Source organism: Pogona vitticeps, chromosome 3 (assembly GCF_051106095.1).
Source record: "Pogona vitticeps strain Pit_001003342236 chromosome 3, PviZW2.1, whole genome shotgun sequence".
NCBI classification, from domain to species: Eukaryota; Metazoa; Chordata; class Lepidosauria; order Squamata; family Agamidae; genus Pogona; species Pogona vitticeps.
In genome coordinates this window covers 63891059-63915972 of record NC_135785.1, presented here as the reverse complement: position 1 = coordinate 63915972, position 24914 = coordinate 63891059, and the positions used below count along the sequence as shown (strand labels likewise).

The window sequence follows — 24914 nt, the reverse complement described above, 5'->3', positions numbered from 1 at the left end:
CTGGGTCCACTATTTCTGAGATGATGCTTCCAGGACAGCTAGAAGGCTGTTTCCTAAGCCCCGGGGTTGTGTCTTCAAGATAGTCCCAGGGTCCATAGAGAATGAGGCAAAGGTTCCTATAAAATCTTTTATGTGTTTTCTGTTTGTTAAGTAGAACTTGAGCCTCTCCTCAGTAACTCTGTTCCAAGTTCAGACCTTATAGTATATTCTGCTCTCACACTCCTGTGTGCTGCTAATAATGTGAACATCTTCTGCATTTGGCTATGGCTAAGGGTTTTTCTTAAACCCCACTTGTTTCTGATTCCCAATAAAAGCAGTTGCCTAGGCATGTGCAGTAGAGTCTCTTGGAAAGAGAAAATAAATGATGGGTAGATCATGTAGTGTTAGGTTCCTGAAATAAAGAAACAGCTGCATTATGTTAACCTCATTAAATAGTCCAAGCAAAGAAATAATATACATAATTTTCCAATATAAGAAATCCCATCATACAGTAAGCTGGTCAATTTATTCTGGTGCATTTGGGAAAAGATGAAGAAGGTTACCCATGTCCTTCGTCAGTGAACGGTGCTATCAGTATTTTCTGTTGTATGTCCAGTACAGATTTTTTTCTAGATTCAGTGATGTGCCTGGCTAAATATTTTAGCCAGAGAAGTAATGACAGTGCTGCCAAGACATTTTCCTTTTATAGCTATAGATAGGCAAGATATTCTTTTCCAGATCCATATATACTGGAATTGTTCTCCATACACAAAGATGTCCTGGAGGTGAGGGGATGAAAACACCTGGAAGCCAAGCTAATAGTTTAATCACTACCCTTTACAATGCATTATTAAAATAATTACTTCCAGATATCAAATCATTTAGTATTAATTAGCTTGTGACAAAATATTTTGTATAAGAGAAATGCACTGTACAATAAATACAGACATTTCCCTTTTTTGCATTGCAAAGCCCCAATCCTGTTCACACTTGCTTGGGAATAAGCCTCACTGAACACAGTGGTTCTTACTTCTGAATGCACAGAAATTGAACATCAACAGCCCTCATCTTTTTCTCTGCCTACTAAGAGAAGTGGGTTATTCTCTTAAATCACAGAATGGCCAAAATTCTATTGTACAACTCCTCATGTACAGTGGTGATGATGTCATCAACAGTAGCAAATTGCGACTGTTTAACGGCTTCCTTTGGGGATTCTGAGGTGTGCACCACTTTATTGCTTTGTGTGTAAGTCATGGGCACCTAGAAATTGTCTTTAAAGTAGTAATTTGCTGCTGCTGCTGCTGTCATCTCCATTGTGCATGAAGAGCTGCACAACAAGATAACCAAAATGTTGTGGCTTTAAATGTATTTATTTACTCTTACAGTTCTTCAGGCTTTCTAAGAATCCTAAGAATTGCATTGTCATGTCAGTTCTCAGTGTCCTTGCAATTCAGTATTTGAGAGGAACATGAACTTTTCCTTTAGACTATAGCCAAGTACTTTTTTGAAAAATAAAAAGGAAGTTAATGATATTTAACACATAGCTAAAGTAATGCCAAAATAGGGGGCTTTGACATCAATTACATGTCATAAAATGCTTCAAGAACATTTCATGCTTTTGGTGGTATGAGGTGGTTTTAGCACATAGAAAGAAGCATGGGAAGAAACCTGGAGGCTTATTGTAGTCTTGAATAAAATGGCTATACTTTAGGATGCCATCTTAAGAAGCATGTTCTGAAGCCTTTGGTGTAAATACATCTCTTTGCTATGTGTGTTGGATGAGAAATTGAACTGCTGCACAATTTCTCTGTTGGCATTAGGGGGCTATAGTCTCCATCAAATTATTCCCATCTCCTACTCTGGCATGTCTATTTCAATTCCATTTCCATCAAAATGTGTTTACCCTCCACTAAAGTCTACCAAGAATTTAACCGAAACGGTTCACACTTTAAATAACATCACCAATTGCCAACTATATACATCAACAATTTTATGTCATCTCTATGTGATCTTTTTTCCACCTGTCTTTGTGTCTTGTTTTCATTATAGATTTCCTCTTTTTATGTAACATTAGAGTTAGCTTTCTGGATTTATGTCTCCAGTCATTAGTTTGGATCATCCGTCAATTTGATGTTTGGTTTCTTCTCCTTCCCTAGAAAATAATTGAAAATGTCCAAGTATTCATATGTTCCTGCTTTTTATTTTTACAGATCAAGGCATCAACATTTATAGAAAACCACCTATCTACAAACAGCATGGTAAACCTTATTCTTTCTGTCTTCAGAATGAAACCAGCTAATATATTAAAAGTCTGCATGGCAGAAAAGTAGAATTATGTAGTGCATTCATGGCAAACATTTGTAACATTACTTGACTATTGCATGCTTATAGCCTTTTAAAGTTCACGCTTTTTTATGGTTTTCTCTCCCAGTCCCCTCTCCATATAAACAGAGCATTTTTGAAAGCTGCAAATGCATATGATATACCTTATGGCTTTAACTGTGAGGCATAGGATTCTATTGTCATGTGTGTAAAATACCTTATGTGTTACGTGGTATCGTGCTTGTGAGCAAGAACAATACAACATGCATCTTGTTTGCCTTTGCTTCTGTCCAGTAAACTGCCTCTATTTTATTTTTAAACTGAAGTTATTTTTATACTAGCCTGCAGCATTCCAAATGCTAATGTACTAAAAAAAACCTTGCATTCCTGCTTTTTGAAACATTGAAAGCCTCTTGAGAAATGCCAGAATCTCTGGAGGAATAGTCAGTTAATTCATTCCTAGTTAAGATACCCTATGATCATAAGACTAATCTTAAAGTGTTTTTTTTTCTGTTGAAGGAGGCACCCATGATCAATCTAAGCAACTACAGACAGAATACTGTATAGTAAAGTCCAGCTATATAGGCAACTTTATTGCATGCACATATAGTTCCTTCATGCCCCAACACCATAATATCGAAACAATTTGGAAACCATGAAAAAAAAGAAGATGGGCTTATGCCTTATTTTATATTCATCCTCTTTCAACAGTTGAAGTAAACATATCCCCCAGTAAACAGCCTGAATATAAAAATGGAACTATTTTTGTAAAAATAAAATAAAAACAGTTTTAATGGAGTAGTGAGAAGACAGACAAGACAAAGAGGATGATTGTTTTCTCCTTAAGACTACCCTTCACCTCTTCTGCTGCCATGGCTCTTCATACATATTTAATTATGGAGAGCCATGTGCAATGGAAGGCTTCCCTGTACATATTGCTTGCTAGAACAGGGACTGTGGACACCAATGGATTGTCCATTATAATGATCATCTAAGTGGAAATGGTTTTCAATTTTTCAGATAGGTTTCATGTGGGCATCAGTTAAACTGGGGGGTGCTCATGTTTCCATAAAAATTTCCATAGAGTGAACTGGGATGGAGGAAGTGTGTTTTTAGAGATGTGTTGCCCTAGCCAAATTTCCTCTCCATATAAATTTTATTTACTGATTCATGCCCCCGGTCAGCTGGGAAGTCACACTTTCTGTTTCTGTGTTCAGAAGCAGCATGATAGCAGTGCATACGCACCTGTCTGTTTGGGAAAGCACTGTTGTTTAAAAACGAGCATGGTGTTCCAGAATACCTGCATGTAGGAACTTAACAAGCATCTGATGTTCCCCAATATACCACCCAGTGTATCTGTACCTGGAACATCCACTTAATGATGTGAGATGCAACAGAGAATGTACTTGGATTTATATTCTCTCCCACTGAATAACCGTAGCCAATTCTTGAATATCCCAAGTAAAAACTTCTAGGTCAAACGTGTCTTTATAGCATGCTTAATCCCTAGCAGCTCTCATTTGGGGAATTAAGCACTGAGAGTGGAGCGCTCGTAATTAGGGGAAGCCTCTCTCTTTTGAATAGCAAAGGTCACATTAAAGTATCTTCCAAGGGAAAAATCACTAGAGAGCCTGTGCTGAAAATATATTTTACATAGTATCTAGAAATAGAAAATATAATTACAGTTTTTTGGTAAGTAGCTGTTCATGACTCAAATGGGAACAGAAATTCTATGACAATCAAGGAATGACCGAGAACAATTCCAGAGAATAATATATCAAAGTGTTAGATTGTTTGAGGGCTGATGGTTATTATGGGGTGGCATTATAAGTACAGTAGTACCTTGTAATTATTATTTAATTTTTAATCATGCCATATATATTTTTTCTTAACCTTTTTTCATTTCTTTATGATTTTTTATTGTGTCTACTCACCTCCCATTAACATGTGAATGTCTTACTTCTGATCTCATCCATTCTAATACGTAAGTATTGTTTGAAGTCATGCTTTTCTCATTCCCCAAGCGATAAAACAGAGTAGGTCCTCTGTACTCACTGAAGTTGTATAGCATTCAGGAGCTTCTGTGTTCCTTTTTGAATGAAAGGGAGCCACCAAACCAGTGCAGTGTGAAACGCTTGAGCAGCTTCTGTTTGCTTCATTCAGCTTCAAGCATGAACAGTTTCTAGTTGATTGTGCAACGTTTAAACAAAAGCCGCAGCAGTTTCCCAAGAGCATAGGAGAGGCTTTCTCGAAGTCAGTATATGCACATTTACTGTATTTCTCATTCAACTATTCCTTGAAAGCATATTGTTATCACTCAGTCAGTAGCTGGGAAAATAACTCTTCCTCTCCTAAATACATACCTTTCTGCACATGCTCAGGTAGACTGTGCTTGGAAAGTAATTATATAAGAAAAGGAGAGTAGGCTCATGCCACTGCAGCTGTCTCAAGATATGCACATTCAGCATGGCATCTGCATAGGGAGTCCCTAAGGGCCAAAGAGCACATGACAGGAAACACATATTTGCTTTATTAATGTTTTTCCTCGAGACACACCATTCCTGCAAAATTCTGTGCCCGAGTAAGCAGACTTTCAAATAAAACACGTTTACCTGGCAATGACCAATCACAAAACAAAAGCAAGTTAATTTGCAGTGTAAGGAGATAGGAAAGATATCTTTTATCTTTTAAGGGAGCTCCATTTCTAATGACATCCTAAAAACATCATCTGGCTCTAAGTCCAGGCTTTGCACACAATCAAGAATTCAAATTCCTGTGGGACATCTATGCATCTACAGCTATAAATAGCAGTAAATTCAGGTATTATATGTTAGGATGGTTTTACTATACACAGAAGAAAGTGTTCTAGCTCTGCTTCCTTGACCTGGAATGTTGTCACCCTTCTGCACATGGAGGGTAAAAAGAAAGAACTCCGCTGTCCATAGAGATTCTTTATGTGGGTCTAGGAGCTTTCCCTCTTCAGAGTCATCCCCCTCCACCTGTTGAAAAGAGACAGAAATAATGGCAAAAAAGGCTAATGCTAGGGAGGCCTTCCACATGGGTTGAGTTTGCCCTAAAAATATAATGCCTGGACAGGACAAGTATATAGGATACCTTTTTCTGATAAACACGGAATACTCAAAATCAAGGAGGCAAAGCCCAATGGTGCTCCATGTTTTCTCCACATATGGAGAAGTGTAAAATATCTGTAAAAATATTTAATGATGGACAACAACAACACCCACCATGCCCATGCTGTTTTGTGAACTTTTAATATTTAGTTTTCAAAATAGTTTAGAGGGTATTGCAGTTGTTTTACAAACCCAGTATTGCTACGGACACCACGGAATTAACTCCTACATTCTCTCTGTACAGCAGCAGTACTCTTGTGATTTTGTAAACACTTTAAAGTTCACTTACTGTAATTTTTTGGACTGTCATTTATCATCCTTCTTAACAAAATGATAAATCAACACTTATTGTATTGTCATTTCAAAAAGGACCTGATCTGTTGCTGTACAGCAGAAGCACACTTCAAGATAGGAATGGCCTTCCAGAAGTGCTTGGCTCACGTTTCCATCTGGAACGCTGCAGTAACCAGCCAAAAACATCCCATTCATTTTAACGGAACATTAAGTCATCCATATATGATAAATGGCTTCGTTTCTCTTATTGACAGGAGCATGGTCCCTAAGACATTATATGACTATAAGGGGGTGGGGAGCCTTGTAGTTTGGCTCACATGGTAACATCTGAAAAGCAGTGGGTGCTTTCAAAAATTCAATAAAGCACCCCAAAACAGTATGGCCCCCTGTCCCCCACAGCCTTCGAACATATTCACTTCCATTCATACGAGTTCCTGGGTATTTCCTTCATAACCTTTCCTGTCTTTTCCCCACAGTTGCTTCATACACATTGTAATTGGTCTAACATTTTACACTGAAAACTGCTAAGGGTGAAGCTGTGCTGTCATTTTGTATATGCAAAACTCTGCCCTAATGAGATACTTCTTTGTTGTTTGCCTGCACTGAATGTGCCACTGTGTTTTTAAGGATATGTACTAATTTAACTGCAGTATCTGACCTCGTGGCAATACTGTATCTCCCTGTATGTAATGGTATCAAAGCTTCATCCTAAGCATATTGTCAGTATTACAATACATTGTACATGGTGATAACACATTAGTTTTGCATCAATTTCACACAGAAACAGCATTGTTTAAATTAATGTGGATAGATTGCCATGCTTTAAATTCATGTGCAGTTGCAGAAGTAGACATCAAGGATGTTCAGTGGAGTAAAGTATTTTTTGTTTAATCCAGCTACTGATTCGAATTGATGACAATGTATTTATTTAATTAATATAATTTGGAAATGATGCTACACAGCAGAAAGGTCTCAGCGACGTGCAATTAACATACGTACAGTTCCTATCCCATTTCATTTGTTTGCAAAAAAAAAATTGTTAAAATGCCATGGCATTAGACCCAGTATAGCACTACTGAAATTCTCTCATCTTCCTGACTTATTAAAAAAAAAAGGTGACAAGTCACTGAGTTCTTTTTTAAATGAAGGTTGTTACTAAAAATTACCACATAATACTTCTGCTATTGCAGTGAGGTTGGTCTCTTCTGGCCATACTAAAGCTGCATGCCCACAAAGCATTATTTTAGTGGTAGCGACACTTTGGAAGTGCATTGAAGTGTGCTGCACCCAAACAAGTAAATTTATGGAATAAACTTAAAGAAATCTTCCCACAAGTTTGCTTCTGAAGTTGGCTGGCCATACTCCTCATTGGCTGACAGCTGTAATCTCACAAAACGGTCCCTTTCCTACCTATCACCAGCCACCATCTTTCAAAACTGGTTGTACAAGAAAAATAAAGGAGCATTTGAATCAGATGCAAAAGCCTTTTTGTGCAAAGGACCACATTCACTTAGGGTTAATCTATTGGCTTTGTAGGTGAGAAGTGGGTTTGGCAAGAGACATAGATGGGCTACCTTACTTACTTCCCTCCCTGTTTCTTCCCTGGCAAGCAGATTGCTCTTGGCAGAGGTCTGCAGCCTATGTACAGAGGACTTTTTGTTATTGTTCGGATTTATATACTGCTGAAGCACACTCTGGGTGGTTGACAGCATAATTATGCAAACATAATTATGCAAAAAACAATTATGCTGCTGCCCCATCCCCCCGCAGTGAGTTGGGTACTGATATTTTGAATTTTGACTTTAGAATTAGGCTAAGATCAAGACTTTAGGTTGCTCACACTTTGATTCAACCTTAAACATGACACATAAGTGATTGGAAAGTCTGAACCAGCATTTTAATTACTGATTTGTATACCATTATACTGTACAGGTAGGAGGAAGCCAGGTTCATCCAAGAGAGAACAGTCCACTGTGGGTCTACTTATTATTTATTTATAAATAAATTTATATTTATAAATAAATAATTTAATCTAATGCTAATTAAATTAATTTAATGCTTTGTGTGTATGCATCTGATAAATATGCTGTTCTAACGAAACTTTTAGAAGAAAAATTGACTTGTGCTAAATAGAATAGCTTGTGGTATTTCAAATTCCAGATTAATTCCACATTAAATTTAGCCTTGGGATGCTAAGGGTTGGACTTAATGAGGACATGAGAAAACAATGCATTTCTTCATAACTTGAATCTTAACTATTTGAATGGTCATAGAAAAGGGTAAAAAAAGAACAATAGTGTTGATGTAGGCTGCAATGTAGCAATTTAATCTGATAGTTTAAGTTCCCATGATTGCCATTTAGATGCAGCTGCCCTGGCAGCCCAGAGCAAGTCTTCCGATGATATCATCAAGTCCTCCAAGTTCCCAGCAGCTCATGCTCCAGCAGCCAACGAGATTCCAAAGATTGAGACAGAATACTGGCCAGGTCCTCCCTCACTTGCGGCTTTAGGTATGGAACAAGTAACGTTGGCAAAAAAAAAAACCCAAACACTGCTTCCTACGGTCTATAAATCAATTTAAATTTATTGCAAGAAAGTATCTGATACAGGGTCACTGGATTTGTTCCCACTAGATTCTTCAGAGTTATAACAAGGGGAGATGGTTTGTTCCTGAAAATCTTGTCAAATACATCCCCTCAGAACAGCTTGTGGTATTTCAAATTCCAAAAGCACGGACAGGTTTCTCTTGCTAAATATTTCTTCTATTGTGTCCTTCATTTCAAACTTTCCAGAGCTTATAAAGACATTTTGGGATTTATCAGAGGAGAATTTTTAAAGGGGATAAATGCCATCAGAGTGTGTATGTTGTTTTCTCCTATGTCCCATTTTGCCCCCAAAATGAAGAGAGTACTTTTTGAATTGAGCAAATTTAATTTAGAATTTGAGAAGGGAAATGAAAAGCATCTGGAGGTACTTGCACCATAATTTGAAAGTGTTACATTTTGGGACTACAATTTCCAGCATTCTCCCCCATCTTATACTGCCTTGAGAATTGCAGCCAGAAAACAAGCTCTGGGCTATGTAGGTGGCTCTCTGGATCATTGGCATAAGTAGAGGAAGGACACTATCCATAATGTTTAGACTGTAGAGGCAGGATATGTCTAGATTAAGAACTGCTAATAAACAGTTCTTACCTTGAAAACATAGACAAAGCAAATGTGATACCTTGAACACTGCAATAAAATTTGACTTATTTCAGGTCTCTTCAACTGCCCTTTTCTCCCCATCCTATTGCGTTAGGATACAATGTCCCAGTCTGACTGTTAGACAGAATGGAAGTTGTGGTCTGTCACTCTGGCCATTTTCCCTGGGCCCTCATCTCTGACTGTATTCATCCTCCTGAGCCTGTATCTGGTTACAGTATCTGAATCCTACACTGGCTGACGTATTGGCCTAGTAACCTTTTCCAAGGATGTCATAGTTAGTGTCACATATCTCTGATAGAAACGTTTTGGCCACACCAGCAATTTCAGCAGGCATCATGATATGTCTGCATCACCCTGCTCATGGGACATATGCTAGAATATAGTACCGCTGCTGTTTTAATTCAACTGGTAGACAACAATCAAGCACCAGATAGTGCAGGGAATGATCTGAGCAGAGCAGTTTTGAAAAACAGAGCTGTGCATATGACAGAGCCTGTCCAGTGTCCTTTAAACTGGCACACTGCCTTCATATCTAGTAGGGGAAGCCATCTTGTTGTCAGGGTTGAACTAAGATTCAGCTGCCAAGTCTGATCAACCTTTGTATGTGGAATTGGCAGGGGGAACTGAAGATATATTACGAACAATGTATTTAGGATTCTTGATGGACAGCCATAGGATAGTAATTTTTATATGAACTTAAAAGTTTAAATTTTAAAAAGCTCACATTTACGTCATCCTTATGCCTTTAAAGTATTTGTTTTATTTCTCATGCTTTTTTTCATCCTTTTAAATATTTTGTTTAAAAGCAGTTTATATGTCACATCATGTTCTTTGTCCACATGATTAACTAAGGTCTGAGGGAGCATAAGATTTAATATATATTGGTTACCTGTTACATACTGTGTCTGATTCACATGGTACCATTTAGACATGTAAAAGTCAACATAAGGTGATTTTACTGTATAAGATTAAGGTCAACATTGTATATTATCAATGAAGAGATTTTATCACATCAGCTTTATGTGGGGAAAAATAACTTCTAATGATGTTTCAAAAACGTTCAGTTACTATGTGGTATGGTACCTGTAAAGAGACCCAAAAAGACCCCAATTGTATGCCATGTGTAATGAATATAGTATATATTAAAACGTACATGAAACACCAGATTTGTTATATAACAGTCATCAAAATTCTTCTCCGCAAAATCGTTTTTGTTAAATTGGGTCTTGTTTTTATAATAAATGCCATCTCTGACCACATTAGGGTATATGAAATCAGTGTATTTGACATATGAAATTGATGTAGCTAAAATTAGTTCATGTCAACTTCACCAGAATCGAAAGTGGTAACCTACCGTATTTTTTTGCTCCATGAGACACACCTGATCTTAAGAAGCACATAATTTTTAGAGGAGGAAAACAGGGAAAATATATTTTGAACCAAATAGTGTAATAAAATATTTAATAAACTATAACAGAATAACATTTGAACCATGTAAAGTGAACAGCAGTCAACAGTGGCATTAAGAACCATTACCACTGTCACTGGTTGGACAGTGTCATCGAAGCGATCAACATGAATTTGGCCCAGCTCCGGGAGGCAGTAGAAGACAGAAGGGCCTGGCGTGCTCTGGTCCATGGGGTCACGAAGAGTTGGACACAACTAAATGACTAAACAACAACCACTGTCATTAACAAATGGAGAAACTTAAAGCTTTGTGTACTGTGGTTTATGTACCATAAATTTGTGTGCCATAAATTTAATTCATGTAGATATAGATCATTATCAGCCAGTGATAAGACCTATACCACTCTACCTATATTTCTCTATTAGATGCCCAGAACTAGTTGAAAAGTTTGCAAGTTGAATCCAAATTTCCCATAGAAATGCATTCAAAAATTAATTAATGCATTTTTATGGAGGGGGAGGTCAGAAACTTTAAAAAACTTAAAAGAATGTCACTTACCAGGTACTGTAGACTGAGCCTGGCTCTTCACAGTGCCTTGGTAGACCCCGGAACAGCCAAAAAAGAGCCCCAAACAGCTAAAAGCCAGCAGGCAGCCAGCAGACAGCAGCCATTTTGTGCTCTTCTCCGCTCCTGCTCCTGCTCCTTTCCCCTCCCCTCTCCCCACCTAACAGCTGATCGGTGCTGATCTGAATGGCTTCCCAGGCAGCTTTTAAAGCAAGTACTAGTGTGCACATTTCTACACAAGCAGGTTTCAACTCAAACGAAGCACCTTTTCACCCAAGCACTAACCCCAAACAAACAGCTTTTAAACTAAATTTTACATTTTAAAACGACAATACCAGGCAGTCCCAGGTGTCTCTCCCAGCTCTCTAACTGCTTGGACTAGCAAGGAAGCAGACAAGCAGCCTCTTCACTAACTGAAAGTTTGAATTTCCCACTTTCCCTGCCTTCCCCGCATATTAGGCATGCTAATATCTGTGCACTGGAGGATTGTGGGAGGAACATCCAGCCCCTGATGGGGGTCCTGTGGGGCACCCCAAAACACTGAGTAGCTCTCTTGGCCTCTTTCGGGACTGGGGCTATGCAGCCCTGTTCTGATCAGGAGGTGCAGTCACCATGCCTTTGGGGGACAGGGCACAGAAAGGGACAGGAGGTTCAGGGGCCATTCCAAGTCATACCTGGCAGGGGAGATACCATGATCATCAAAGTGGTTTCCCCAGGGTGAGGCTCATCTATTGCACTTTGGATGTACTGACCCCTGTGATTTCCCTAAATCAACTGCCTAAGTGGGGGGGACTGTGTTTGTGGTTTCCCCGGTCTTTCTAGAATCACTCTTTCCCCTTTGGTCCTTGGGCTATTTTCACTGCCTGCTGCCATAGGCCTGTTGGCCTTGCTGGTTTTCCAGGTGGGCTCCAGGAAGCAGATCCTGTAAAGCCAGCAGTGCAGAATGGTGAGGTCCAAATAGTCAGCAGTCTCTGGTGCCAGTTCAGAGACCTCCCAGCATGGCAGTGGGAGGCTTCTGGGTGGTGGTGGTTGAACCCTTTTTTACTGTATTCGCTCCATAAGACGCACATACTTTCTCCCCCACTATTTGGGGGGGAAAGTGCATCTTATGGAGCGAAAAATATGGTATATAATGGATTTGCAGATGTCAAAAATTCAGGCTACAATTCATTCTTCTAATGTGGAATGTGATAACTTGGCCAGATACATAAAAGAGACTCTTATATTTATTTAGCTGTTTTTAAAGTGAACTAGTGATCCTTGTATATGTTAAATTTGAAATAGAGATTAAAAATCCAGAAGGATTCAGGAGTAGAGTTTTCAAAAAACAACAAAACAGAAATTTATATGGGTATTTACTCCTCTTGTGGTAGCTAATAATAAGGAAAAGTAGCTTCAAGGGTGAACAACTGTGTGCAGACTGGGGATCACTGACTATTTTCCCACTGAAACTCATTCCAAAGTGCTTCTCTCTTCCTGTCAATAGGGTTGAGTTCATGTAAGCATATTTGTCTAAAATCATGTGTGAGGAAAAACAAAAGAAGCAGGGGATTTTTGCAGGAGTTGACAGGCAGGGATGGATTAATTGGACACAAATATCCACCATTTGTTTTCCTTTTGAAGCTGCTTTTCAGTATGTTGCCAGGTGAGTGTGTATAGGATTGTGCCCTAAGGCTAGGATATAATTACCTGACCAGGCTTCCAAGGCCCATATCCAAATCCAAAGGGCTTCGTTGTTGAAGGGCTTACTTATTTCCTTGAAGGATATATTGCCTGCTTCTGCTTAGTGTAAAATCAGAGAGTAAAATCAGAAAAATACATATCTGTTCTAAACGTCTAAGTCATTATTTATGCCAGTTTCTAGCACTGATGATACTAAAGGAACCACAGCTTCCCCTTAGTAGTTGATTTGGATATGGAGTTGCTGATACCTTTAATCCCAAACCCTTGACTCATTTATTACAATGGGCCCATAACTTCTTTATGATAATATTCTCTATATTTTGCTCATAAGTAGGATGACTAGATGAAAAGTGACAGGGTTACTGTACTTTTAAACATTTCCCTGGAAGAGAAAATTTCAGCAGGTGCAGCTGTGATGCCTGCTTAAATTTCCTCTTTCACACAACTACCAAAGGTATAGGAACTCTTTCTTTTTTGTGGGGAAAGAATATAGATTTAACACCTTTATATTAAAAGCATCACACTTGCATTAATAAGTGGACAAGCCAAATGAAGTATTTAAAGAATAATATTATATGAAAAACTGTTTTTTAAAAGATGAAATGCGTTTTCCTATTTAATGTAAAAGTAGCAATTTTAACCTTAATGTATTAAATCTATCACATTCTTTCCAAGCTCTGTCTCTTACATCAGAGGTCCCCAACCTTGGGCCTCCAGATGTTCTTGGACTACAACTCCCAGAAGCCTTCGCCACCACCTCTGTTGGCCGGGATTTCTGGGAGTTGAAGTCCAATAACATCTGGAGGCCCAAGGTTGGGGACCACTGTCTTACATGACAAAAAGAGAACTGAAATCCAGTGGCATCCTATTAATATCATCATCATCATTACTTTGATGGATAGTCTGCCCTTCCCCATAAGAGACCAAAGTGGCAATTAGCACAAGGCAATGCACAACCTGTTTCACAAGCTTCTGCACAAAATGTGTCAGTGTGTTAGGTCCATATTGTGCAGAATCTTTTGCTAGCTCTTATGTAGCAGTTAACAAAGTGGCACCACTGCCAGATTTTCTTCCACTGCTATGTCTCTGGATCCAACCTATCTGAGAGTCATCTGTTGATTTTAGTGGGAAATAGGGCATCCATGCAAAAATTGTTACTCAAAAAATGAAAACTTTAGACTTAAATTTCCTGTGCTGAGGTATGGCCCCACCATTGTAAACAGAGAGCTGAGACATCTAAGGTCTTCTGTCCATGTTGACAGTAGGAAGTATGATGTTGTAGCAAGAGGACTTGTCAACAAGTTATTTGGAGGGGGTTTAGCTGCCAGAACTTGACAATATAGCCATCTAGGAGCTGCCAGCACAGTATTTTCAGCGAACAACTCAGTGGGAAATAACAAAAAAATGTGGGCGCACAAAAGGTGGAGACTTGATCCAGAAGCACAATAATCATTCTGCCATAATTATTTATATATTTAGGGGAAGACAAGCAAATCCAAGAAAGTGTGTATATTAAAAGCTAGCCCTTTTTGTACCGTTTGCAAGAAGCTTTCTTTGTGCTGTGGTTTTGTGAAAGTAGGTTCTGACATGCGACGCAGATCTACTGGCAGAGATGAAGATCTTGAGGAGCTTCAGAGGCGTAGGCAGCTACAGGAGGAACAACTGATGAAGGTGATATAATCTTGTACATTATCCAGATGCACCAAGAGGAATTTGATGGCATAATTTAGTTTCATATCATACATGTTATTATCATTCACAGCTCAACTCAGGTCTTGGGCAGTTGATATTAAAAGAAGAGATGATGGAAAAAGAAAGATCCAGCAGTCGTTATGAGTCTTCAGTTAATTCATGTAAGCAACAAAGTTGGGAAGTTTGCATGGGTGGGCTGTGACCCAGTACTCACATAATTTGGAGTGTGTGCCAGTAAATTCAGTGGGCTTTTTGTCTGAATAAACATGTATAGATCTGCTGCATTTTAAACGGCTTAAAATGAGAGCTGTTTTCTTCTGGTTCACTTTCCTGACACAGCATTCTCCAATCATGTTGAACTGCAACTCCCACTATCCCACCTATCCATTTATTTAATTGTTTATTTTACTTATTTATTCTATTTATATCCCACCTATCTGGTCTTGTGACCACTCTAGGCGGCTTAAAAACAAATGAAACAACAAATAAAAATATAACAAAAAGAAATTATTACGTCAAATAGCAGTGCTTCAAGATGGAGAAAAAATAGAGAAGAGGAAAGAATCAAATATTAACTGGCAGGAAGGCCTGCCTGAACATCCATGTTTTTAATTGGTTTTTAAAAATACCCAGCGAAGGGGCCGCACGAATCTCTGGAAGCAGATTGTTCCAGAGGCGAGGAGCCACTGCCAATGAGGCCCGGTTTCTTGTTTTTTTTTTCCTTCCGGGCCTCCCTCGGTGTCAGGTTCCTCAGCCTCACCTCCTGACTCGCTCGAGTGGTACGGGTAGATCTTGGTGGGAGTAGGCGTTCTCATCATAGAAATATGATGGTATTTTCTCACTCCACTAAGGAGTCTGGCCGCCGCATTCTGCACCACTTGGAGTTTCCACATCAACCTCAAAGGTAGCCCCACATAGAGCGCATTACAGTGGTCTAATCTTGAGATTACGAGCGTATGTACCAAGGTAGTGAGCGCCCTCGTATCAAGAGGCTATCTGCCAAAGGTGGGAAAAGGCAGTACAGACCACCGACGCTACCTGAGTCTCCATGGTGAGTGCCGGGTCCAGATGGATCCCCAAGCTGTGAACCCCACTCTTTGCAGCGAGGGTCACCCCCCCAAATGAGAGAGAGTCACCCAAACCGCCAACAGTGGGGGCACCCACCCTCAGGACCTCTGTCTTATCCGGGTTCAGCCTCAGCCCATTTTCCTGCATCCATTGTAGTACAGTCCCCAGGCAGCACTGAAGGGACAGAACGGCATCACCTGCAGTTGGTGAAAAGGAGATGTAGAGCTGAGTGTCATCAGCATATTGATGACATGATGCTCCACATCCCCTGATGACACCACTCAGCGGCCTCATATAGATATTAAACAGCATTGGGGAGATAATCGAGCCCTGTGAAACCCCACAGTTGAGGGTCCACGGGGCCGATAACCTCTCCCTAAGCTGTACTCTCTGAGGACGGTCCCCAAGGAAGGATCGGAGCCATGCAGTCACAAGGCCGCCAATCCACAACCCAGAGAGCCTCCCCAGGAGGATACCATGGTCAATGGTATCAAAGGCTGCCAAGATGTCGAGAATGACCAACAGAGATGTTTTACCCCTGTCAGCCTCCCTCAGCAGGTCATCATACAGGGCGACCAATGCCGTTTCTGTACCGTGGCACGGCCTGAAGCCCGACTAGAACAGATCCAGGGCATCTGTTTCATCCAAGAGAGCCTGAAGCTGGTCAGCCACCACCCTCTCGACCACTTTGCTAATGAAAGAAACATTGGCGACGGGCCTATAATTGCCAATTTCATCCGCCGCCAAATTAGGTTTCTTCCTTATGGGCCTAATGAGTGTCTCCTTGAGGGCGGGAGGAACCATGCCCACAAGGAAAGATTAATTATTGCTGTGGCCCATTCAGTTGTTATCGGCCTGGCTGCTTTGATTAGCCAGACAGGGCTAGGGTCAAGGGAGGAGGTGGTGGCACAACAGCGATCAAGTGCCTTGTCCACAGTATCTGGCGTCACAGGCTGAAAAAGATCTAGAGTCACCGGGCAAGACGGAGAGCTGGACATCTGCTCGTCTCACTGTATTTAAAAAGGAGAGAGCTCCCGGCGGATGGCCTCCACTTTAGATTTTTTAAATGCTGCAAATTGGTCCAGTGAGAAACTAGGGGGAGGCCCATCACTCAAACCAATTCTGGATAGGTCACGTACTATACAGAATAATTCCGCCTGCTGGTTGGACGCTTTGCTTATCCGGTTAGCGAAATATGCTTTACTGGCAGCCTTTACCTTAGTCAGGTAAAGGTTAGTTGCAACCCTGACAGCTATCGAGTTATAATCCGTCGGGTTCTTCCTCCACTTGTGCTCTAGCCTTCTCCTAAGCTGCTTCATCACTCAAAGGTCCCGGTTAAACCAGGGACCAGGCCGAGCTCTGTGTTGGAGAGAGCATTTAGGCATGATCGTGTCTATAGCCCTGGTGGCAGCGGTAAACCAGCCATCAACCAGAACCTCGACAGGAGCGCCAACCAGGTCAGCCGTAACTCCTCTCATGGCATCCTGGAATCTTACAGGATCCAGTAGCCTTTGAAGGCGGACCATAGAAATAGGTCCCTGCTCCCTGCAAGGGGAGAGGGCCACTGAGAGGTTACATTTTATTAGGTGGTGATCTGACCATGACAAGGGGACCAACTTACTCTTGGCACTGCTGGTTGGGGCATGAGGTTGGGGCATGATGGGAGCAGTAGTTCAACATATCTGCAGGATGCTTTCGGAGAAGCCCTGATCAAATCTAGTGCTGGTTAATACTCTTTAGCATGACACATGTATGAATGAACCTGTCATTAATGTGTTCATTTTTCACCATCCTTTCTCTGGCTACAGTAGATTCTTACAATGTCTTAAGCACTGAATAGGCCCATTGAATCAGTGGGGTTGGTAAGTCAGCTCCTCCTAAGTTTCATTGATTCAAATGGGTCTACTCTAGTTGCAACATATTGCACTAAAGTAAGTCACAACTGGAATGGGCCCATTTGAACTGATGAAATTTATGGAGTTGACTAACATGCACTGGATTATGGAGAAAGCCAGAGAGTTCCAGAAAAACATCTACTTCTGCTTCATTGACTACGCAAAAGCCTTTGACTGTGTGGACAGTCCAAGCTTTCTCAAGGACAACATCTCCCTTTATGAGCCTGCTTGAGTGTCAAGATCATCAGGAGAGGCCTTCCTCTTGGTCCTGCCACCTTCACAGGTGTGTTTGGTGGGGACATGGGAGTGGGCTTTTCCTGTTGCTGCTCCCAGACTAGAACTCCTTCCCACAGGACTGGCCCTGTCTTTATTGTCCTTCTCCAAGCAGGCAAAGGCCTTTCTTTTCAGGCAAGTTTTCCCTGAGTGAATCCTACCAAGTGGGATTTTCAAAATGTACTGTTGTACTCATTGAATGTATTTTTATGTCACTTATGTTTTTTGGTATTGTATTCATTGATCCTTTTAGTATTGTATACTCACTGTTATTAGCTTAACTACTCTTTTAATTGTTGAAAGCCACCTTGGATCTTCTTTAAGGAGAAATGCAGGTTTAAAATAATGTAAATAAAATAAATAAATACACAGAAATATACATCTGTTTTAACCTTCTCAAATCTCTTCTTCTGCACCATTCAGAATTTACTTTAAAAACTATGTTGTATTCTAGGATAGACTGATGGGTAGATTCCTGTTTGGGCTGCTGAAAAATATTCAGATCTAGAAGTAACATCTCACTAGGATTATGTTCACAGGAAGAGCCATTTCTAGAGAAAATTGTTGTTTCTCATAGACTAGTTGTTGATATGATTCCCAATGGTGGACTTGAACTCTTGGAAACTCACTGGGAGGGTGGAAATGGTAAAACCACTCCTTAAATACCTCACTTATATACATTGAAAGCCCTGTTAGGGTCACTATACGTTGGTTCTGACTTGATGGCACAGAACAACAATGACACTTGCTGATGAAAATTATACCCTTTTTGAAAGGTATAATACTAATTGTCTTCTGACATAAAATGAAATAATCATAAAAGAGTTAAAGTAAGGCTTTAGTAGAATCCCAAATCTGATAGTGACTTTCTAAAAACTGTAGAGTGCATAGAGATGTTTAATATTTAATTGAGACAAAAATACTGCTCATCTTTATGAGATTACTGCTCACATATGTATTAAGTAACATGCAAAATGTGGATCACTGCTTAGGTCACAACAATATTGGTGTTCCTGCGAAGCCAGCAGGCTAGGTCATGAAATCATGATTAAAAAGTGACATACACCTTGTTGATATTTATACTTCTCATAGCCTTTTAGCCTTTCCCACATTGGAAGAGGAAATCCGCCTCAGGGAGCAGGGCAGCACATTCCATAGTGCTGGATCATAGCGAATGTATGGCTGGCTCACCAGACAGGTCTTTTGGGCAAACTGCAGTTCATTTCAGAGGAGAAGCAGAGTTATAATTACTGTTTATTTATAGGAACAGCACTCTCTCTCTCTCTCTCTCTCTCTTTCTCTCTCTCTCTCTCTCTCTCTCTCTCTCTCTGTGTGTGTGTGTGTGTGTGGAGACAGAGAGAGAGATCGTGTAACTACAGTGTATCTTCTTAGTGCTCTGTCCAGAGCTCAAAAATGCATGTTGAAATACACATTCACAGAAACGCACTATACACAGAGGTTCAGAGACATATCAGACTGAACCATTCTTTATACTGTTTCCTTCTACATACCCTGAATCAACGAGTTGCTTACTGGACCTGCCCCATAAATATATGTTTGTATATAAGCACAGACAATGTCCTATTCAAATACCACATTTTCATGAACTAATTACGTAGCTTTAGGGAAAGCTGTGGGTTTTTGGTATCAGCAAGCCCTCCCACTACAAGTCCCAGTTTGGCTCATATGGGAGTAATAATACTGGCTTGCCTTAAGGGGCTGTTCAAAATGTAGTGTTTGCCTAGTTAGTTAGAGGAAAACTGTGTTGTTAGCAGCATGCATCATTCCAGTACATGCCACATGTAGTGACATGGCTAGAAAATATTTGTAATGTATGAAATAATTTCTGTGTATTTTAAACACAAGATTTTTTAAACACTAAAATCTCAAAAAAAATTCAGATAAAGATTAGATACAAATGGTTGGTTGTGGGTTTTTTGGGTTCTTTGGCCATGTTCTAAAGGTTGTTCTTCCTAACATTTCGCCGGTCTCTGTGGCCGGCATCATGATTAAAAAGTTTGTATTGGATACAAACTTTAGAACTAACATGATAATACACTGCAGCTAGATTCAATGTAAAACAAAATTGTTTCATAGAGATTCACATGGATGCAGACTTGCAGTATGAATAGTCCGCTTCGCCATAATCTCATGGAATTTTTCCTCCATCTCATGATTTTTTTTCTAACGTATTCCAGATATACCATAATGATCCTCTACCAAGAATCAGTTTGCTCTTATGGCAATACATGAAATTACTAAAATGTGCTGCATTTAATTTTGGTTTGCATTTTTATGCTACAATAACATGATATGGGTATGTTATTATTGTGGGGTTTTTGTTCTGTTTTTCTCTGTTTAGCTCCACGCGCAACTGCCTCTAAAACCTCTTCCCTCCCTGGCTATGGGAGAAATGGACTTCATCGGGTAAGCAGACAACTCTTTTCCTAGAACAAAGCCCCATGTGTTTATAGTGTTCATATAGAATGTGACAGCAGATCTATTAAAAATTCCTCTGTGTCTCCAAATGACACTATTTGTGAAATAAGCAGAGATGGAGGCAAAAGTCCTGAAACAATGCTAAATATTTGGTAAAGGGTCACTGATGTTTAAGCCAGACTTAGAGATGGTAGAAAAGCATTTTCTTTAAGGAAATACCATCTCAGTCTTTGAAGAAAGCGCTTGCTATCTCTTTTCTGTTAGAAACTATGATAGTTTTTATTTACAGAAATTGAATAAGGTTAAATTCTTCTCATTTTTCTCTTTCGGAATTTCTGGCGCACACCACATAGTAGTTCAGTTTGATTTTGGCCTCACTGAAAAACTCTTGCTGTTTTATTTATTATTTTATGTATTAATATTATTTATATGCCATCTCCCTCCCCCATAGGAGAGTCAAGGCAGTTCACAGCAGATAAAATAACAGATGTAGAGACATCTGTTATTTTATCTGCTTTTAATTATATGACATAAATATCACATTTTTAAAAAATCAATTAAACTCATATTAAATTTTTTTAAAAGTTTCAAAATAATTTAAAAACATTTTAAAATCTGTAAGTTCAAACACAGCATTCCTGAAACAACTTACTGCTTAAAAACCTGCCTAGAGGAAGTTTAGGAAATGTAGATTTTAAGTATTTGAATTCATTTGCAAATGTACACTTTTATTGTTCCCTTTTTTTACATGCAGTGCTAGATTACAGAGAAACAAAAGGACTGATACCTAAATAACATCACCTAACTTGGTGGGAAGAGATTTAATCCCCTACTTCCTTTCCCCCTCCCTGTTCAGAATATCCTGTTGTTGTTCCCTAACATCAGACTATTCTCCTTCATTGAAATACATCCCCTAAATATCCTGACCTGTTAATTAAATAAGTGTGCCCCATCATGTCAGTTCTAACTTGTGGCAATCCTCCCAGGGTTTTCTAAGTATAAGGTACTCAGAAATGCTTTAGTGTCACTCTTTTTGGTGATGGTCTTGGACTGTGTAGCTTACCCAAGATCAAACACAGGTGCCAGGACACTTACCCAAACAACTATGCAAGTTCTGGGTGATCTCCACTGACCCAGTGAAGCAAAAAAGCAAAGCGTGCTGCTTATCTACTGCCCCGTGGTGCTTCAAGTACTCTCTGGGTGGTTTACAAGTCAATCATGCAGGCTACCCATTGCCCCCCCCCAGCAAGCTGGGTACTCATTTTACCAACCTCGGAAGGATAGAAGGCTGAGTCAACCTTCAGCCGGCTACCTGGGACTGAACCCCGGGTCGTGGGTACAGTTTTGGCTGCAGTACAGCAGTTTAACCCCTGAACCACGAGGTTCCAGTAGGGATTAAAGCTGTTCATCCCTGGCTTCACAGTCTAGCAGTCCAGCACAGAGAGCTATTCCAGCTTCCTGGGCTATCACTACTACTTTCTCAAGTTTATGAGCTGGGATGGTGTTGTCTACAGCAACTACAATGCTGTTCTCTGAAATGTGAGACAACCAATATAAATGTGAGGCAACCAATATAAATAGCATAAAATAAATAAATAGCATAAAATAACATAAATAACATAAAATAAACTACTACCCAAGTTACTCTGTTAAACCAGTGTTCATCTTTATTTTAATATGCCTTATACAAACATTGCAGAAGTCATTTACGGAAACACTATAGGAGTTTAGAAGTCATTTATGGAAACACTATAGGAGTTTGGAAGGAATTTAGAAGGATGTACACATCCTCCATTATTTCCTACTCAAAAGTGGCCAAGATATCTTGGCAACTTGACAAAAACATGAATAAATACCAAATTGCTCCCCCAGCAATAAAAATATTGTGATAAATTGTTGACCATTTTCTACCTTTAGTGGAGGCCATAAGCTATTAATTCAGGTTGCAGGCTCATCCTGGATCATCGTCGTCATCATCGTTATTATTGTTGTTGTTGTTGTTAATTTAATTTGTATGCCTCCTATGTGGCATCCAGGAACACTCTGGGCAGATTACAACAGATAAACAAATAACAGAATAACAAAATAATACATATGCAAAATATTAATAATACAATTGGGGCATCAATCAAATATCATAAAATGCAGTAAAACAAGTACAATACAATAAATTATAGTTAAAAGCATAAAATATAAAATACAAGAAACATGGTGGTGTGATGGATGATATTTTAGCAAATACTGTTGTATCATACAGCTGTTTGTTCAGGGAAGGCTTGCTTATATAGTCAGGTTTTTAACAGATTCCTAAATGTGCCCAGTGAAGGGGCCAGGAGGACTTCAGGTGGAAGGGAGTTCCATAGTTGCGGAGCTACCACCGAGAAGGCCCAGTTTCTAGTAGGTGTTTTCCGGGCCTCTCTTGGAGTCAGAACTCTCAACCACCTTGCCTGGGCAGTAGTCTAATCTCAAGACGACCAGTGCATGAACCAGTGTGTTGAGGGACCAGGTGTCAAGGTAGGGGCACTGCTAGGCAACCTGCTTTACATGGAAATACGCGGAACAGGCCACAGATGCTACCTCTGATGCCATTGATAGCATTGGGTCCAGAAGTACACCCAAGCTACACACCTCATCTTCATTGAAAGAGTAACCCCCCCCCCAAAAAGGCAGGGAGGCAACCAGACCACAGACTATAGGAGCCCCCACCCACAGGATTTCCGTCTTGTCCAGGTTCAGCCTCAGTCTGTTCTTCCTTGTCCATCCCAGCACCGCATCCAACCAGTGTTCAAGGGATGGGGCAGCATCCACTGCAGAAGGACAGAAGGAGAGATAGAGCAGAGTGTCATCTGCATATTGGTGACACAGAGCTCCAAAACTCCTGATGACCTCCCCCAGTGGCCTCATATAGATATTAAATAGCATTGGGGAGACTATTGACCCCTGCAGGACCCCACAATTGAGAGTCCATGGAGTGAACAACATCTCCCCAAGCTGAACTCTCTGGGGACAGTTCTCCAGGAAGGATCGGAGCCAGGCCAAGGCCTGACCATCGATCCCCAATCCCGAGAGCCTTCCCAGGAGGATATTGTGGTTGACGGTATCAAAGGCCACTGAGAGATCGAGAAGGATCAACAAGGACATTTTGCCCCTGTCGCCTTCCCTCAGGAGGTCATCTTGTAGGGTGACCAGTGCCATCTCCATGCCATGACACGGCCTGAACCCAGACTGGAATGGATCAAGGGCATCAGTCTCCTCCAGGAATGCCTGAAACTGGTCAGCCACCACTCTCTCCACCAGCTTGCCAATAAAGGGAATGTTGGAGACAGTACTTAATATCATCAGCCGCCAAGTTGAGTTTTTTCTGGATCAGCTTAATGAGTGTCTCCTTGAGGGTGAGGGGAACCTTGCCCTCAAGGAGAGACCCCTTAATAATAGCTTGCAATCACTTCACTGTTAACAGCCTGACCGCTTTCAAAAGCCAGGCCAGGGAAGGAACTAGTGAGAAGGTAGTGCCCCTGCAGTGATAGGGGGCCTGTCAACGTCAGCTGATGTCACAGGTTGAAATTGTGTTAAAATTTCTGAGCAAGGCGATGCACTGGACATCTCGGCTTGAACCACTGATAACGAGGAGATATCTAGGTCCCGGTGGATGGCCTCCACTTTTTGTTTAAAGAAGGCCACAAATTGGTCACAGGAGATGCTACTGGGAGGCCTGTTCTGGAACAGTCACGTACAATGCAGGACAGTTCTGCTTAATGGTCCTGAGCTTCATTTATCCGGGGAGCAAAGTAGGATTTTCTTACAGCCAAGGGACTAAGTAGATATTTGGTGTGATTTTAGTGGCATTTAGGTTATTTACTGTCAGGGCCCATCTCCAAATGCCCTCTAGTCTCCTCCTAATACGCTTCAACCCCCATAGCTGTTGGTTATATCAGGCAGCTGGCTGGGGTCGAGAATGGAGGGGCTTTTAGGAGCGATCATGTTAGCCGCCCTGGAGGCCTCCACATAACATTCATCCACCAGAGCATCAACAGGAGTGCCAGCAAGGTCAGCCAGTATCCCCTGCATTGCATCTTAGAAACCAACAGGATCTAATAGCCTGTGTGGGCAGACCATCTTAATGGGTCCCTTGCCAAGGAAGCCATGATTTCCAAGAACTCAAGAGGTGGACCTGTGGCTCCAACCTCAGCATAGACATTGAAGTCACCCAGAACAATTAGTCTGGGAGACCTCAGTGCTGCTGCCGAGATGAAGTCCACCAGCTCCAGAAAGGAGAGCGCTGGTTATTTATTTATTTATTTGTTTGTTTGTTTGTTTGTTTGTTTGTTTGTTTATTTGTTTGTTTATACCCCGCCTATCTAGTCATTTTGACCACTCTAGGCGGCTCCCTGGTACCCACGAACACATGAAGGGCCTCAAGACATGGGATGCTCAAGACAAAGAGCCTAACAACCTCTAAGGTGTTTTTATAAATAATGGCAACTCCCCCTCCCTGACCCTCCAGTCTACCTTGGTGCTGGATGGGATATCCGGGTGGGCAAATTAATGAAAGGGCTACACCGCCCTCTGTGCCCATCCAGGTCCCAATGATACAGGCCAGATCTGCTATTTCATCCAGGATCAAGTCTTGGATTAGCTGTGCCTTATTTAAAGCAGATCTGGCATTTAACAGCATCAAGGATAGAGTGGAGGGTTGGCTGATCAAATTAGCTCGATTCTGGTTGCTGGCAACAGAGCTAGAACAAGGGACAGCCTTCAACCATCTCTCCCCCCCCCCCGGTTATTTTGGGTTTGATTGCTACTGCACCAGAGCTTTTGTTTCTTAATTGGTCATACGGACCATTCTGCCCCACTACTTTTCTCTTTTGATGCTTCTGCTGTTAACTTTTCCATACACCTATGTGTTGCTGATGCCTTTAATACATCTGTATGTGGTAACTTGTGGTCCACAAATTTTCACA

At 40.7% G+C, this 24914-nt stretch overlaps 1 protein-coding gene and 1 pseudogene across 40 annotated transcripts in view; both read left to right on the top strand.

Annotated features, from left to right (window-relative positions):
• Nucleotides 1-24914, top strand: part of ABLIM1 (actin binding LIM protein 1) — a 274524-nt gene that overhangs the window by 232419 nt on the left and 17191 nt on the right. For 18 of the 40 annotated variants that reach the window (XM_078389589.1, XM_078389586.1, XM_078389577.1 and 15 more), the window contains 5 exons: nucleotides 2190-2237; nucleotides 8089-8235; nucleotides 14163-14257; nucleotides 14349-14439; nucleotides 19877-19941. In XM_078389589.1, the coding sequence (XP_078245715.1) occupies nucleotides 2190-2237; nucleotides 8089-8235; nucleotides 14163-14257; nucleotides 14349-14439; nucleotides 19877-19941 (446 nt within the window). The remainder of the gene's footprint in view (nucleotides 1-2189; nucleotides 2238-8088; nucleotides 8236-14162; nucleotides 14258-14348; nucleotides 14440-19876; nucleotides 19942-24914) is intronic. The other 22 variants (XM_072995518.2, XM_078389583.1, XM_078389571.1 and 19 more) reach the window with 5 other exon arrangements.
• LOC140706125 (U1 spliceosomal RNA) lies at nucleotides 11570-11716 on the top strand (annotated as a pseudogene).